The 17,278-nt window shown below is 38.3% G+C and overlaps 1 protein-coding gene across 1 annotated transcript in view; it reads left to right on the forward strand.

The window, feature by feature from the left end:
- atrn (attractin) overlaps positions 1-17,278 on the forward strand; it is a 92,776-nt gene that overhangs the window by 35,742 nt on the left and 39,756 nt on the right. The window contains exons 13-24 of the mRNA XM_052151321.1: positions 700-821; positions 1,231-1,369; positions 1,755-1,936; positions 2,418-2,637; positions 3,544-3,729; positions 7,547-7,795; positions 8,318-8,455; positions 10,647-10,740; positions 10,932-10,984; positions 11,171-11,265; positions 12,005-12,083; positions 12,189-12,343. Of these exons, the coding sequence (XP_052007281.1) occupies positions 700-821; positions 1,231-1,369; positions 1,755-1,936; positions 2,418-2,637; positions 3,544-3,729; positions 7,547-7,795; positions 8,318-8,455; positions 10,647-10,740; positions 10,932-10,984; positions 11,171-11,265; positions 12,005-12,083; positions 12,189-12,343 (1,712 nt within the window). The remainder of the gene's footprint in view (positions 1-699; positions 822-1,230; positions 1,370-1,754; positions 1,937-2,417; positions 2,638-3,543; positions 3,730-7,546; positions 7,796-8,317; positions 8,456-10,646; positions 10,741-10,931; positions 10,985-11,170; positions 11,266-12,004; positions 12,084-12,188; positions 12,344-17,278) is intronic.

Consider the following 17,278-nt stretch of genomic DNA (forward strand, 5'->3'; position numbering starts at 1 on the left):
CTTTAGTGAGCTTAGGAGATGTTAAAAAGAAGAATCTGTCAGATGCAGTTACTTACAAAGCTAATTTATATAGAGCAGAGGTTTTCAATTGGTGAGGCTGCCTCCCCTGGGGGGGGGGGCGCCAGAGAGCCCCAGGGGAGGCGCAGCACGGGGAAAAAAAAATCATATTGGTTCATGTCTGTACACATCTGTCCTGCTAGCTTGTGTGTTAAAGTGCGTGTTATGCATATGCGTGTAGCAAAATGGATCTCTTTGTAGTGACTGAGTTTCTCCACCTCTCTCGAAAGACTATGAAAGTCCTCATCCCCTTCCTCTCCACTTACTTATGTGAGTGCGGGTTTTCCGCTTTGGCCCTGCTTAAAAGCAAATACAGATCAAGGCTGCAGGTGGAGGACGTTTTACGTTTATTCCTTTCTATCGTGCAGCCTCGCATCGATCATCTGTGTGCGTCAAAAAGTCGGACTCATTGTTCCCACTGATGTAGGGGAGATGAAATTGAAGAGGCAAAATCGGCAATCCGTCTTCAGGTTCTCTAGGGGGAGGCTCACTTTCACCCAATTTGAATTCAAATCTATATCACCCCTGATATAGAGGATTAGGAGTGTTAACATCTTTTGTCATAAAACTTGGCATCAGTGAATACACAGTTACAGACAGAGAGAATGTATGCATTTGTATGTCTTTGTGTTTATTTTCCAGATGCTGATGGTGAAAAGTGTGAACAATATTCAGACTGTTACAGTTGTACAGCCAACACTAACAGCTGCCAGTGGTGCAGTGCGGGCTGTGTGTCTGTCCATGTTAACTGCACCGGTCCCCGGGTAAGACAGAACATTTAAATATGCCATGACAGAGCAGTGGAGTGTAATAGAGACGTGTTTGGGTGGTTTACGAGGACATTTTTTTTTTTTTAGGTTACAAGCTGGTAATTACTAGGGTATTATGCTATAAATGTGTTTTATGAGGACATTTCTAGTGTTCCCATAATTCAAATAGCTTTTTATATGTAAAAATTCTGAATGTTTTTTTGAGGGTTAGGTTTAGGGTTAGGGGATAGAATGTATAGTTTGTACAGTATAAAAATCGTTGTCTATGGTGTGTCCTTTTATGGATACCAACGTGTGAGTGCGTGCGTGCAGGTGTGTGAGAGAGAGAGAGAGAGAGAGAAAGAGAACAAGAATTTTGAATAACTGGGGCTTTCATGTAACTAATCGGTCTCCTGGCCAGCAGGGGTCAATACTGGATTATGAGGCATGTCCAAAGGATAACCCCACTTCTGTTTGCAATAAGAAGACCAGCTGTAAAAGTTGTGCCACAGATCAGAACTGCCAGTGGGAGGCAAGAAATCAAGAGTGCATCGCCCTTCCTGGTAATTACTTTTAAACGTTACAGTGTTGGAGAGTAACTAAAGGGCAAATAAAATTAGTGATGCTAATAACCAAAATTTTAAATAATGTTATCTTTTACACACCCTCATGTTGTTCCAAACCTGTATGCCTTTTTCTGTGGAACACAAAAGGAGATGATTTGCAGAATGTTAGACTTGGTCACCTTTTAATTTCATTGCATCTTTCTTTTTCTTTTTTTTACCTGCAACGATAGGGAATGGTGACTGAGGCTTATATTCTGCCTAACATATCCTTTTCTGAGAAACAGTAGGCATACACACAAAAAAACAGTAGGGATACACAAGAAAGTAGGTAAACAATTTCCCCAAGATGATTCATTGGTGGTGTACTGTTTTTGTTTTTTAGGGAATATCTGTGGTGAGGGTTGGCATCTGGTGGGTAACTCGTGTCTAAAGCTGATCACGGTCAATGACTCGTATGACAATGCTAAACTGGTATGTCGCAATCACCAAGCTGTGCTAGCTTCCCTCACCACTCAGAAGAAAGTCCAGTTTGTCCTCAAAGAGCTTCATAGCAGATCATTGCAAGTGAGTTCTTCTCAACAAACTTCTAGTTATTATTTTCCATTGTCTTCTTAAAGGGAAAGTTCATGCAAAATTTTGTATTCCCCCTCATGCTGTTCCAAAACAGTATGACTTTCTTTCTGCCATGGAATGACAAAATGAGATGTTAGGCATAACGTAAGCCTCAGTCACCATTTCCTTTCATTTTCTGGAAAAAAAGATGCAATGAAAGTTAATGTGACAGAGGTTAACATTCTGCCTAAAATCTACTTTAGTGTTCCAAGGACAGTTTTGGAACAACATGAAGGCAAGTGGTGACAGAATTTTCATTTTTGGTTATCTGTCGTTTCTTTTTGCCATAGTCATCTTTGGCTTGCTTAATAGGTGTTGAAAGACACAATTCCTCATAAAGCAGTTGTGGAAAATTATTTATACTGAAAGGTTCTATACAAATAAAAGTGTATTGAAATTGAGTTGTCTGTGTGCCCACTTCTGTGTGCTGCAGTCAAAAGCAGTGGTGACTCCATGGGTGGGTCTGAGGAAGATCAATGTCTCATACTGGTGCTGGGAGGACATGTCTCCCTTTACTAATTCCACACTACAGTGGTTGCCGGGCGAGCCCAGTGACGCCGGCTTCTGTGGGTACCTTGCTGAACCCTCCTCCAATGGCCTGAAGGCAGCGACATGTGTCAACTCTGTCAATGGAAGTTTATGTGAACGACCAAGTGAGAAAAATGCACACAATGTATAAGGTGTAATTAGGCTTCGGATCGATGCCTTTTTCACGCATCGATAATCTGAAGATTTTCCAGATGATTATCAATATACATCAGATTTTGTTATACACTGGACACGTCTGGTGGATGACATGGCACATTCTAAAATTAGAAACAATTATTTATTTTCTACAAAGCTACACACAAACTGCCAACACTCAGCTTCTACATTCTGAAGTGTCACGGACCATAACTCGCATAGTTTTCATTAAATTCGACCCAAATCATTATCAAAGGACAAAGATTATTTACTCTAGCATCACTGAATGACCTATTGTAAACCTGTATCTTTTACTGAGCCTACACAATGTATTTTCAGGTACAAGTATGTCATTTTGTGGTTTGACAGCTTGAATGAAGACCTGTTAAATGCTACATACAGAGAAAGTGCATAATAAACGGTGTCATTTCTAATTGTTCAGTTTGCGCAGTTACACCAGTTTCACTAACATGCAAACTCATTAACGTCACTTTGTTAATTCTTGAAGTGCAAAATGCCTTCGTGTGTGTGTGTGTGTGACACGTTATATCCCCTCTTGTGGTCTCCCAAAGCTGTTATGCCAGACTGTTAAACAGAGGCCAACTGAGTGAATTTGAAAGCATTTTGGGAGACCCTTGGGCTTCTAATTTAAATACAAAATATCAAACCAAGTGTCAATTATTTTCAAGAAATATAGCACAAACATACTTTTCAAGCAATTTGGTTTAAAATGATAAAACTGTTTATAATTATGTCACTGTTTACATTTACATTGTTTGCCATTTAAAACCCATCAGTTGACTGACTGCCTTTTTTTGTTGCCTTATCTCTCTGATGCCCCACACTTACTTTTCTTTCATTCTCACTCTCCGCAGCTAACCAAAGTGTAAAGCAGTGTAGGATGCCCTGTGCCCTGCGCTCTACTTGTAGTGAGTGCACCAGTGGGAGTTCAGAGTGCATGTGGAGCAGTAACATGAGGCAGTGTGTGGACTCGAATGCCTATGTGGCATCATTCCCTTACGGCCAGTGTATGGAGTGGTACACCATGAACAGCTGCCCACGTATGTGTGTGTGTGTGTGTGTTTCTCTCTCTCTCTCTATCTCTCTCTCTCTCGCTCTCTCTCTCAAATTCTGATTCGAATGAGCTTTATTGGCATGAAAAATTGTACGTTGTGTTGCCAAAGCATTTATATGAGCATGAAAAATAAAATAATTAACAAAGTAGAACAAATTCTGTATTGAACAAGTGTGGAAAAACAGGGAAAAAAAAAAGTGTGTGTGTAAATGGGCGCATCACTGTTTGGTCGACTCTTCCCCCTTTTTTTGGCAGGAATTGATGTACTTTGCTGCTACTGAAATGCAGTCTCTTTGTTCACCAAGTAAATATTGAGCTCCTGCATCATTCTTCAACTTTTTGAAGTTGGGACAAATAATTTCAAATTTGGGAAAGAAGTGTTTTTGAATTTCATTATAATTAAGTCAGGTTGTTAAGAAGTGCAGTTCTGTTTCTATTTGTCCTTGGATACAGTACAGGCATAGCTGGATGCCCAGAGAAAGCAGGTTCTGTCTGTATCTGCCCTTCTCTATAGCCAGGCTGTGGTCGCTCAGTCTGTACCTCATCATGTTTTTCCTCAGTTTGTGGTTTCTGACTGTGCTCAGGTATTCTGCTGTCATATATGCTCTGTTTAGGGCCAAATAACATTGTATTTTGCTTTGTTTTTGTGTTGTTTCATTCCAATAAATTAGTTTTCTTTTTGTGCATTAATCATTTGGTTGGGCCGGATTCTGTGGATGAGGGTGTCCATGTTCTGAGGCTGATTATTGTTAGTCGTGTTAGTCTGTTTGTGGAGCCTCAGGACCAGCTGAATGAGGGGACTCTTCTCAGCATTCACTTCATGGTTTTTAAGGGCTTTAAAATGATAAGAGTTGGGGTCGCTCAGTTTTAGATGTTTACAAAATGTATTGGCTCTTTTCTCAATGTGGATCAATAGAGGGTTTTGGCCTAATTCTGCCCTGCAGTGTGTTTCTCTGTACCTTAAGAATGTTTTTACAAAACTCTGTATGCAGTGCTTCAATCTGATTTTTGTCCCATTTGTCAAATTCGTGATTTAGGAGAGGGCTGCCATATTGTGCAATAAGTTCTATGACCGATTGGAATATTTTGAACCAGACTCTAATTGGTTTTTCAAATTGGATAGATTTTTTTAATGGCATAGAAGGCCCTTCTTGCTTTCTCTTTCAGTTCATTCACGGCCAAGTTGAGGTTTCCATTTGCACTGAATTTCAAACCAAGGTATGTATAGTTTGTGGCATGATCAATTTTGATCATACCAAGGGTGAAACTGTATTTCTTTCCCTGACATATGGGTCTTCTCTGGAATGTTAGAATTTTAGTTTTAGTTGGGTTAATCGTCAGGGCTCAGGTCTGACAGAACTGATACAGGATTTCCAGGTTCTTCTGTAGAACCTCTTCTGTTGGAGACAGCAGGACCAGATCATCTGCATACAGGAGGAACTTAATGGAGTCATGTAGTGTGAGGCCAGGAGCTGCTGATTGTTCTAGTAGATTTGCCAATTAATTGATGTATATATTGAAGGGGGTCGGTGATGGTGGGCAGCCCTGTCTCACACCCCACCCTTGAGTGAAGAACTCAGTTTGTTTATTGCCAATTTTGATTGCACATTTATTGTTTGGAAGGCCGTTTGGAAATCTACAAAGCATGCAAATATTTTGGATTTATTTTGGTTGATGTATTTATCAATCAGGGGTATGTAGGGTGAAGATATGGTCTGATGTTCTAAAATTTGGTAAGAATCCAATTTGACTTTTGCTTAAGGCATTGTGTTGTGTAAGGAAGTGAACAAGTCTTGTGTTGATGATACTGCAGAACATCTTCCCCATATCACTGCTCACACAGATGCCTCTGTAATGGTTTGGATCTAATTTGTCTCCACTTTTGAAAATGGACGTTATGAGTCCTCTGTTCCAGGTGTCAGGGAGATGACCAACACTCAGAACCAAGTTGAACAGTTTTAGAAAGGCCAATCTTAATTTGTGCTCTTGTGTTCTTCAGCATTTCATTGAGGATGCCATCTGGTCCATTTTCTTTTTTTATTTTTACAACCTGGATTTTATCAGTCAGTTAATTTTCTGTGATGGGGTGTCTAATGAGTTTTGGTATTTACCAATTGTGTTTTCCCATATTTATCATTTTTTTTTTCATACATTTGAGTTTGTTCTGGGTTCATTTTTATTTTGCTATAAAGTTGTTCAAAGTGATTTTTCCAAGTGTCTCCATTTTGTATGGCTGTTTTTTCATGTTGTTTTTTAATTCAGGGAATTCCAATTGTCCCAGAATTTGTTAAATTTATGGATTCTTCAATAGTTTTTAGCTGATTTTGTGCTAAACTGTTCTCTCTTTTTTCTGAGTGTATTTTTATACTGTTTAACTTCCTCACAATATTGATGGTGCAAATCTGCATCGTTTGGTTGTCTGTGTTTTTGATTTAATAATTGTCTTACTTTTTTCCTCATTGTTTTACAGTCTAAATCAAACCATTTTTCATTCTCTTGTTTGGTTTTATGGTTGTTCTTAGAGTATTTTAGGTTTAGATAAAGTTGCCAAATAATCAAATATGTCATTGATGTTCTCCACGGCCAGATTTACACCATCTCCATTGTGAGGATAAACTCAGCTGAGGAAGTGGTCTATAAGTGAGCATACTTTTGGATGAATTTTTTGTGCTGTTTTGCGCCCATCTGCATTTTTTTCAATGTTGTACAGCCTTACTGGGCAGTGAATTTATGTTCAAAATGTGTGTCCTTTTTAGATAAATCATAATTTGGCTGTGATCTGATAGGGGCGTTAGTAGTTTGACCATGAATGCTCTGAAAGAGAATAGATCTAAATCTGTGATCATGTAATCTACTGTTGAGCAACCATGAAATGAACTATAGGATGTTCCTTCCCAGAGAATCCCCTCTCACCATGCTGTTGACGAGGTACAGACCGAGGCTTTGACAGAGTTTGACAATCAGAAGCTTCCTGTTTTTATTCACTTGGGCATCAGAATTATTATACCTTGGGAAGTTTACAATGTTTTGTGAAAAAAATCTAGTTATTGGCATTATCTGTAGTGTAGTCAGTAAGGGATCTCTCTCTCTCTCTCTCTCTCTCTCTCTCTCTCTCTCTCTCTCTCTCTCTCTCTCTCTCTCTCTCTCTCTCTCTCTCTCTCTCTCTCTCTCTCTCTCTCTCTCTCTCTCTCTCTCTCTCTCTCTCTCTCTCTGACTGTGTATTGCTAAAGTATATTGCTGTGGGTCCCTTTTTCACTAAATATTTTGCTATAATTACAAACTATAATTTGTTGTGGGTTCACCCTGGACCTTTGGGCCCCTATAATCATCACAACCTTTCACACCACTAGCTATGGCCCTGCCTCTCAGCCATGCTTTTGTTTTCTCTTTGTAAATCAAAGACTGAACATTAGCATGTCTTTTTATTGTCTTGTAATGGGCAACGCCTGTCATTTCACAATGTTCGCCATAGGCCAAAATATCAATTCAAATAAAATGTACTAAATAGCACCACACAACTGACAAGGTTTCAGTTGAGATTGATTAAGATTATTGAGCAGCACAAACCTCCTGATAAATGTGTGTGTACATAGTTATAGTTTGAGGACATTTGTGAACAACGTCAATTGGAAAATGTATTAATAACGCAAATACAGTTGTGAAAAAAATGCTAAAAGTTTTCTATTGGTATGAGTAGGGTTAGTATTTTATAATTATTATTATTATTAACTTTATATTAAAACAATAGAAGTTCATGTCCTCATTTAGATGACCAAGTATATGTGTGTGTTTTTGAATTTTAGCGGAGAATTGTTCTGGCTATAAGACGTGCGCTCAGTGTTTGGACCAGCCTGGCTGTGGATGGTGCACTGATCCTAGTAATACAGGACGGGGCCAGTGTATAGAGGGCTCTTACCGGGGACCTATCCAGACACTGTTCCACGCCCCTTCCTCATCAGGCCCCTCCCTCATTCCTGCCCCTCAGCCAATGCTGAATGTGAGCTTGTGTCCACTGGAGGGCAATTACAAATGGTCCTTCATCCAATGCCCTGGTAATAATAATTAGCATTATATAAGGGAGTTTTTTTTTTTTTTTTTTTGTATGTGTGTGTTTATGGAATGAATGAAAAAAATATCAATCAAATTTGGTAAATTGAATTACATTTTAAATGTTGATAAAAATGTCTCTCTGTGAGGTATTTATAACAATTCAAATTATTATGTTATATTTAAATTATTTATTTAGGGAAATGTGTGTGGAAAACTCAACTTGGTTATTTTAATTAGATTTTTAATGTTTTAGTTTTAAATTAATCATTTTGAATCTACTTGAAAAAAAATGGCTACTTGATCGAAATGATAGTTCCTCTCATTAAAAAAAAAATATTGAGGTATATATTACCAGAAGGTTGTAAAATGTAGAGCGAAAATGTTTTAAGCTAAATTGCCCAGCCCTTTTTGTAGCTGAATATATTGATATTTGTCTTTAGAAAATTGTGTATTTTATAATTGTCATAGAATAGTTCTGTTGCTTTGGTTCCCTTTGAATTTCTTTTTCCCTCTCTCTGGTTTAGCTTGTCAGTGTAATGGACACAGCGCATGTGTCAATGAGAGCGTGTGTGAGAGATGTGAAGACCTCACCATGGGCAAACAGTGCGAGAGCTGCATCTCTGGTTACTATGGCGATCCCACAAATGGGGGCAGTTGTCAACGTAAGTCTTAACACAACCTCATGCCCAAATACAGTTCACTCTTTTGTTTACCATCGGCACTTCTGATATAGGGTCTTAAAGGGTTAGTTCACCCAAAAATGTAAAATTCTTTCATTTATTCACCCTCATGTCTTTCTAGACCTGAATGACTTTCTTTCATGAAACACAAATGGAGACTTTAATTTCACTTTCATTGTATAGGGGAAAAAAATGCTATGGCAGTGAAATGGTGACTTAGAGTGTCGGTCTTTAACATTTTCTTAAACATCTCCTTTTGTCTGAAATAATAACCCTTAAATGCATGGGAGTTTCACCAGACACTTATACACATACATATTTGAGGCTATAGAAACCTGGCACTTATATATATCAAAAATGGATCTACAAAATGCCAAGATAGTAGGGCTGTCAAATACATTTTTTATTAATTTTATCAAAATTTTGAATGCTAAAACTGTGCATTAAAATGTTTGATATGTGCCAAGCACTGATGATGACTTCAGATCGATCACATTCTTGCGCTATAAAAGAATATACAAAAACAAAGCAAAACAAAGACGATCGTCTAGTGTGCATTTACATAGAAAAACGAATGGATGCTTGCAGTAGTGTTCAGTGTGAAAAGCCCCTTAGGGAAGTTGGAGATCTTTGGCCTTTGCATCATGCTCTCTTCTAAGCATTTCACAGATTAAGCAATTCGTTTTTTTAAACGCTTTGTTAGGAAAGTTCAGCTTGGAAATGTGTGTTTTGAGATCCTCTCATTCGGGTCCATTTTGTTGTGTTTTATTTAAACAGCCCCTGGCCTTTGCGCATAGTCTGAGACGCTTCACCACTGAGTTCAGCTGAATACCACTGCTATCTGTGAATATTGCTACTCTACATACAGTTGTACTGAATAAAAAATTATGTGCTATTTTTCTGTTATTATAGCTCGAGTCCGGAGTAGTATACTGTGGCATCAGTGCAAGTGTAACACCATGTGAACTGTCTATTGACCCCCCCCCATGCAATTTCATGAGGCACAACTGGCTGTCAAAAACATATTGAGATCTATATAATATGACCATAAGCTACACATAAGTTAAATATAATTATTTTCTGGGGCACTTAATGAGTCTAAATAGATGCACAACTTATATAATTTCAGTAGAACACCCAAATGACAATAGTCTCTAATGACCCGAAACACTTTTGGTACTCAATCATATTTGTTTTTTACTATTTATAAGTAGGGCTGTCGATTTAACGCGTTAATTCAATGCGATTAAGTTTACCAAAAATAACGCGTTAAAAATATTTACGCAATTAATTGCATGCCCCTGGACCATAATAAGGAAGATTCCTGAGAAATGCAAGCTTGTAGTACCACCTGTTTACTCCAGAGGGCAGTAAGTGAAATTTCAGCTCTATGAGCAATGCACAGTTTATACAGTGAAGAAAACACTTCAGTAGGCAGAACAACACAAATATGCGTTACGTTCTTGCGTTCAAAACACTTGAAGGAGCACAAATGCGAACTAAGGGATCTCAAGATGTGTTTAAAGATTGAGTATTAAACTATATTTAACTTGACACAGTGACCTAAACATTTTATGTTTGACACAACGCACCCGATACGCGACACAAGCATGTCTGATGCTGGTGTAAATTCATGGGTCCTTAAACAAGCCCTCATAATAGATCTCCAACTGATTGACAAATTCACTTGTGAAATGGATTGCTGTGAACTGTATGACAATGATTGACTTATGATCAATAATATGGTAGTAAACGATACATTGTATTCTAAAGCCGCTTTTTGAATGTCATATCAATGTTTAACTCTTCTGCTACAAGAATGTAATGCATTTTAATTATCTGGATATTTTTGTGTATATATATATATATATATATTATATTATATTATATTATATTTAAAGATAACTATGTATAATTATATATCGATATAAATATGTATAATCATTTTATATTGAATTATTGTTATATTATGGGCTTTCTCTGCAAATATTTGTATATGCGATTAATTAATTTGATTAAAAAATACTAAACAATACTAAAGCAATACTAAAGAGCTGTGGGCACAACTTCCAAAAATGGATGAGGAACAAGGGGTCGAATGAGGTTCCAGGTCACTGAAGACCCGAGATAGGCGTTTAAGGGTTAATTGTGTGTGTTTGTTGTTTGTTCACAGCTTGTAAGTGCAATGGACATGCCAGCATGTGTAATTCGAACAGCGGCAAGTGCTTCTGTACCACCAAGGGCATCAAGGGAGACCGCTGCCATCAGTGAGTGCACACACACACTCAAACACTCATTTTGTCTCTCTTTCAATGTCAGCCTTATGAAGTTTTCTCCACTCTGTCATTTGAAGTCATTTGTCAAATGTACAGCACTTTGCTTATCTTGATTTCAAACTCTTTTCTTTCTAATTCTCTTTTTTGCTCTCTGGTCTTTTTTGCCATTCTTTCTCTCTCAGGTGTGAGGTAGAGAATCGTTACCAGGGCAACCCTCTGAAGGGAACGTGTTATTGTGAGTATGTCTGTGCAGCGGCTGATGGCCATTTGAGTCATTAAGTCATTTTCTGAACTGCTCATTTAGTCCTTAATTGATTGAGTCAGACAGAGTGTGTGAGTGAGTGTAAAACCTCTCAATATTCTCTCTCCTTTTTTCCTCATATATACGTGAATGTCTCTGTCCATCTGTCTCTACCTACAGACACTCTGCTAATAGATTACCAGTTTACCTTCAGTTTGTCTCAGGAGGACGACCGCTACTACACTGCCATCAACTTTGTGGCAAATCCTGAAGAGGTGCATCTTGCTGACAAGACATGTTTTTCACAGAGTTTTACAGTGACTGTCAATTGACCCTCAAAAAAGACACTTGTGACGAGGAGGAGGGCTTAGCCAGACCTTAATGCATGGCCAGCGCTAAATCAGCTAATCGGTGGGAGAGCAAACTGGCGCCTCAGGCTCCCCCTCTCACGCTCGAACTGGTGCCTCTGGCTCCCCTTTATCTTGCTTTCCCACTGATCTGCTGATTCAGCACCGGCCGTGCATCGTCACGCCCCGGCCAAGCCCCCCTCCTCGTCACAAAACTATTTACTAAATTTATTGACATGATAGTGTTATATAAAGTTGGATTTCTGACTTTAGCATGCTATCGCTGAGGTCCATGACATTTTTAATGATTTTGTTTTTAATACGATACAGAAATGTTGGATTTTGATAGCCAGTAATTATTTGCTGAATAAAACTCATAGAATTTTACAAGCTTACAATGAAATCAGCCTTCAAAATATTATTATGTACAAAAAAGGATTACTGGGACCCACTTTATTTTAGTTATCTTTAACTAGAGCAAATGACTGCCTTTCCTACCTTTTATTGTCCCTATTATATTGTGCATTATTATGTTTTTTTGTTTTTGTTTTTTTTATTCTTTTTTTTATACCTTGTGGAAATGTTTTAACCTGTTTAATACATTTTGTAGGGTGTATATTTGTCTTTTGAATGCTGTCTTGAATGTCTTCTGAATTTGTCTTTGCAGCAAAATCGAGACCTAGACATGTTCATCAATGCTTCTAAAAACTTTAATCTTAACATCACATGGGCAACCAACTTTGCAGGTATGAATCCCTGACACATGTTAAGCATATATTGGTAGCATTATCCTACATGAGCAGCACATGTATTTCCTTCCTTTCACCCTGCTGTTGTTCATCTCTGAGCAGCTGGGACTTCTGGAGAGGAAGTCCCTATCGTCTCCCGAAGCAACATAAAGGAGTTCAAGAATAGTTTCTCCCATGAGAAGTTTGATTTCCGTGGAAACCCCAACATTACCTTCTACGTCTATGTCAGCAACTTCACCTGGCCAGTCAAAATTCAGGTGAGAGGGGGTCAGCATGTTATTGGCACTGTTGTTGGTTGTGTGTGCGAAACAACATATTTCTTAAGGAAGCCATTTATATTTAGGCTGGTTTCAGGTTCATCTGATCAGAGATATTTCTTAAAGAACGTTTACATAAGACGCATTCTTGCGCTCAAAATTAGCTAGAAAGTAGCGCAATAAAATGGAACAAGAAAACTGTTCTCAAGATCATTTTAAAAGTATGACTAATTGATACGGCAGGGTGCTCAAAAAACAGCACTTGACATGGAAGTCCCTATCATCTAAATGTGTATACAGTAGCTGTAGTGACTGTGCTGTAAAGGGGAGGACTTTTACATCCTAACTTTTACTGTACAGCTAAATAGTATGATTCTATTTACAGCAACACCAATAAAAATATAAAAACAAAAAATGATATATGTATGAAAAAACTAATATCAATAATAAAATAGTAAGGTGTTGGATGACTTGTCAACCATCTTGAGCCATTAGAACATTCTCAAACGTATTTCACAATGTGCAAACATCACAATTGTGTGTGAGCACTATGTAAGAACTTTATCACATGTCCTGGAAAACAAGGGAGGCTGTGCCTACTCCAAAAAAAATCAGATGAGAGTTCTAGCTATATCCCTGAATGCTATATGTGAACAGAGTCGTAAAATTATTGGTTTGATCATGTTAGAGGTCAGAACGCACTGACATAAGACTGAGATGATTTGGGTATTCTGAAGTCAAAAAATGTCATCAAACGGGACAGATAGTGAAATTATTCCATAAAGTTGGATCATGTAAAAAAGATTTGATATTTTAAGGCCGACTATAGAGGAAATCTTGTTTTGTATGATTCTTGACAACTAAAATATGAAGTCATATTGTGAGCAGCCATTGGAAATTGACTGCGTTTGGCCACAACACTGGACCATGAAAAAATGGAGATGGAAATGGAGCGCAAACAATGGCTCAAAGTTTAGCTAAACATTTAATGCCACTCACCTCAAACTTGCATCAGTCTCCATCTTTCACCCAAGATTGCACCTGAATGCCCTCAGCTCGTTTCATTCTTTTCTTTCATACATGCATGGTTGTTTACATCTGTCATTCATCTCCTAGAACAGAGCCATGTGTTTCCACATGAGTTTGTGGCTAGATCAACTTGACAGCCAGAGTGATCCTCAGTGGTTTAGTGTGTGATGCCCAGTTTTTGTCTGTAGCCATTTACATAGTCCTTACGTTTGTGATGCATAGTATTTTTTAGATTCTGTTCATGTTTTAGAAGTGGTGTAGTGTAATCCAGCCTAAAAGCACTTCTCTTCATCAGAGCAGATGAAGAAATTTGAAGACTGCTAAAATAAATTACTACATCTCAGATTTAATGACATTTTGGTGCTGATGTGTGAATGATAGCAAAACGGAAAAAGACGGAAAGCCGGTGCATTTGTGAATGGTACATTTGCCAATTAAGGCAATCCAACAACTTGACTGCAATTTACCAGGTTTTATTATAAAAAAAGTGTGAAAGTGGCTAATCTCTCCGCTTTTGCTATAACAGGGTAATAAGCCAGTTATTCTGTCAATGCGATAACGCCTGCCTCTCATAGATCATCATACAAGAAGAAAACTGGTGGAAATATACAGAATAATTACAGAGTTAACAACACCAACTTTCAGTAACCTCTGAATAAAAATTTAGCTGAAATGGCTTGAAATATGAATTTGACTGAGTGTACCAGTTTTACTGTTAATTTAAAGGTTGTGTTTGATGCAGTGTAGATAACTAATGATCCGATTATTAAAAATAACAGCGAACAACAGTTAGTAGTATCCGTTGAAAGAGACATGATATATGCCTGTTGCGTTATTATTGTAGTTATTATTTTTGAAGCAGTGTAAAGTGCTAAAAATGCATACACACCTCCAAGACGACCACTGCCTTGCTAAAAAAGCTGAGGGTGAAGGTGATGGAGTGGCCAAGCATGTCTCCAGACCTAAACCCTATTGAGCATCTGTGGGGCATCCTCAAATGGAAGGTGGAGGAGCACAAGGTCTCTAACATCCACCAGCTCCGTGATGTTTTTACATGAGTGGATGAGGACTCCAGTGGCAACCTGTGAAGCTCCATGCCCAAGAGGGTTAAAGCAGTGCTGGAAAATAATGGTGGCCAAAAATATTGACACTTTGTGCCCAATTTGGACATTTTCACTTAGGGTGTGCTCACTTTTGTTGCCAGCAGTTTAGACATTAATGGCTGTGTGTTGAGTTATTTTGAGAGAACAGCAAATTTACACTGTTATACAAGCTGTACACTCAATACTTTACATTGTAGCAAAGTGTCATTTCTTCAGTGTTGTCACATGAAAAGATATAATCAAATATTTACAAAAATGTGAGAGGGTGAGATACTGTATATCTTTGGCCTTTGCTGTCTGATCTGGAAATGATTTGGCAGTTTTTCCCCTTCCTCTTGTCCTCTCTTCCTCTTTTATTTCCCCCTCCTCTCTTCCTTTGCTGTTGAAGAGTGATGTAACTAACCCTGATGCTGAAACTCAGTGTGTGTGTGTTTGATTGTCCGTCCACTATTCTAGAGCACGTTCTCATGGAGAAAGGGTGAATTTCAGACAGGTAATATTTATTCTCTCTCATTCACTTTCCCCTTCTCTTACTGACCTTTGGATGCCACGTTTTGTCAAATTGTATGTTTGTTTGGATCCACACTTGAGTGTGGGAGATAGGGGTCGCTCTGTGGCAATTCTGGTGTACAGAGGAACTGTTGTCAGGAGTTTAGAAGAGAACAAGGAGAGTTTGGTCCGTAGACAAAGGCAGCGTTCAAAACCTGCTCTGTAAACATGGCAGGCTAAGTCTGAATGTGTCAGAGGGAATGTTAAGTTGAAACACATGGCTCTTTTAAAGAGAAACTAAAATGGAGATGGAGGAAAGAGACTGAAATGAACATGATAGATCAAAAAGTTTTACTCCCTGTCTCCCAGACTTCTGTTTCGGCCTCTTGTTTTCTTTTTACCTGTTATCAGAAACTCTGTGTGGCTTGTGTATTTTTTTGGACTGTAGAACGACAGCGTGTGTGCGAGAGTGGTAAATGGGGATATAGCAGGAATTTATTTAGTAAGGAGTTTTGCTTACTAAAAAAGCAGATTCTGTGTGTATAAATGTTAGTTAAACACAACTTTCACTGAGTGCAAGACTGAATTTTCATTTTAACAGTAAAATGTGTCATTTTTTTTCTACGTTTACAATATACTTCCTATCACAGTTAAACGTACGGAGACAACTAAACCGTAATGAGCTTTTCGTAGGTTGAGTTTCTGAAGAGTGTAAACTCTGCTGCTTTCAAAACATGCTCTGTTTGTTTTGGCTGTCTAATATGTGAACATATGGTTCAACCTGTGGCTTTAGTTTGGTGCATGACTACCTGTTTGTCGGAACAATGACCTTGTCTGAAAGCTGAGGCAGCCACGTTGATGCCTCGCATCACAGCAAGTCAATGACTTGACAGGCAATTTGCATATAAAGGCCTCTCTTAAGGACGCTGGTTTCAGACGGCCTTCTAAGGCACTGTCTTGTCTAATGATCTATAACAAAATCAAGTGAGCTTTAGACATACCCAAGTAAAAAAACAAAAGTAGCAAGAAAAAGTATGTGAACCATTGGAATTAGCTGGTTTTCTGCATTAAATTCACAAGTAAATAATGTAAGTGAACCCTTGAATTAAATAACAGGTCGATCTTACTTTGGCCACAATTACCTCAACCAAGTGTTTCTGATAGCTGCAGGTTAGACCTGCAAAACATTCAGATGGAATTCTGGACCATTCTTCCTTACAGAACTGTTCAGCTCAGCCATATTCTCAGGATGACTGTTGTGAACTGCTCTCTTGATGTCATTCCACAGCATCTATATTGGGTTAAGGTCTGGGCTCTGACTGGGCCACTCCAAAAGGTGGATTTTCTTTATTTGAAGCTATCCTGCTGCATCACCCAACTTCTACTGAGCTTCAGCTGGCACACAACCACACTGGCATTATCTTGTGGGATATCTTGATGCTCCCTCCACCATACTTACTGTTAGGTTGATGTTTTCATGTTGGTATGCGGTGCCCTTTTTACATCATACGTAGTGCTCCGTGTTCTTCCCAAATATTTCAACCTTCGTTTCATCAGACCACATAATATTTCTCAATAGCATTGTGGAGTTTCAAGGTGGTCTCTGGCAAATGGTAGCAAGATTTTTGTTGGAAAGCAGCGGCTTCCTTCGGTGTCAAAAAAATGCTCCATACCACCCTCAGATCTGAAACCTGCCATTATCTCTTACATCAACAAATGGCAAACTGAATGGGATCTATGCATTTGATAGGGTTGCAATGGTATTAGATTTTCATGGTACGATAACCATCACGATTAAAAAAAATATCACTGTATATGCTAGTGTTGTCAAAAATACCGGCACTCCGGGACCAAGTCTGTACTGAAACCAAAATTTTTTTAGAATACCAGAATTTATGAAGGTACCTAGTGCAGAGTTGGGAACTTTTGAACGCTCACAACAAGCAAAAGATGACGACAAGCAAAGCTGCTGCGGAGTCTCAACTGAATCTTGTCGAAAAGAAAAGTGGAAAAAGCCAGGTTTGGAAATTCTTTGTGTTTGAGGCTGATGAAACGGGAAACATCATAGATCAGCAAAAACCTATTTGTAAATGGTGCTTTTGCAATTTTCTGACGAAAGGAGGAAACACATCAAACTTAATAAAGCACCTGAAAGACAAGACACTCTGATTAATTTAAGCAACCAAAGCAGGTTAGTTTAAAATCATATAATTTGCATTAGGACTGAAACGATTAGTCAACAACGTCGAAAATAAATAAATGACGAGAAAAACTTTCATTGTCGAATAGTTGTTTGATCTCATTTAACGTAAAA

The sequence above is a fragment of the Xyrauchen texanus genome, chromosome 20, assembly GCF_025860055.1.
Source record: "Xyrauchen texanus isolate HMW12.3.18 chromosome 20, RBS_HiC_50CHRs, whole genome shotgun sequence".
Lineage (NCBI taxonomy): Eukaryota > Metazoa > Chordata > Actinopteri > Cypriniformes > Catostomidae > Xyrauchen > Xyrauchen texanus.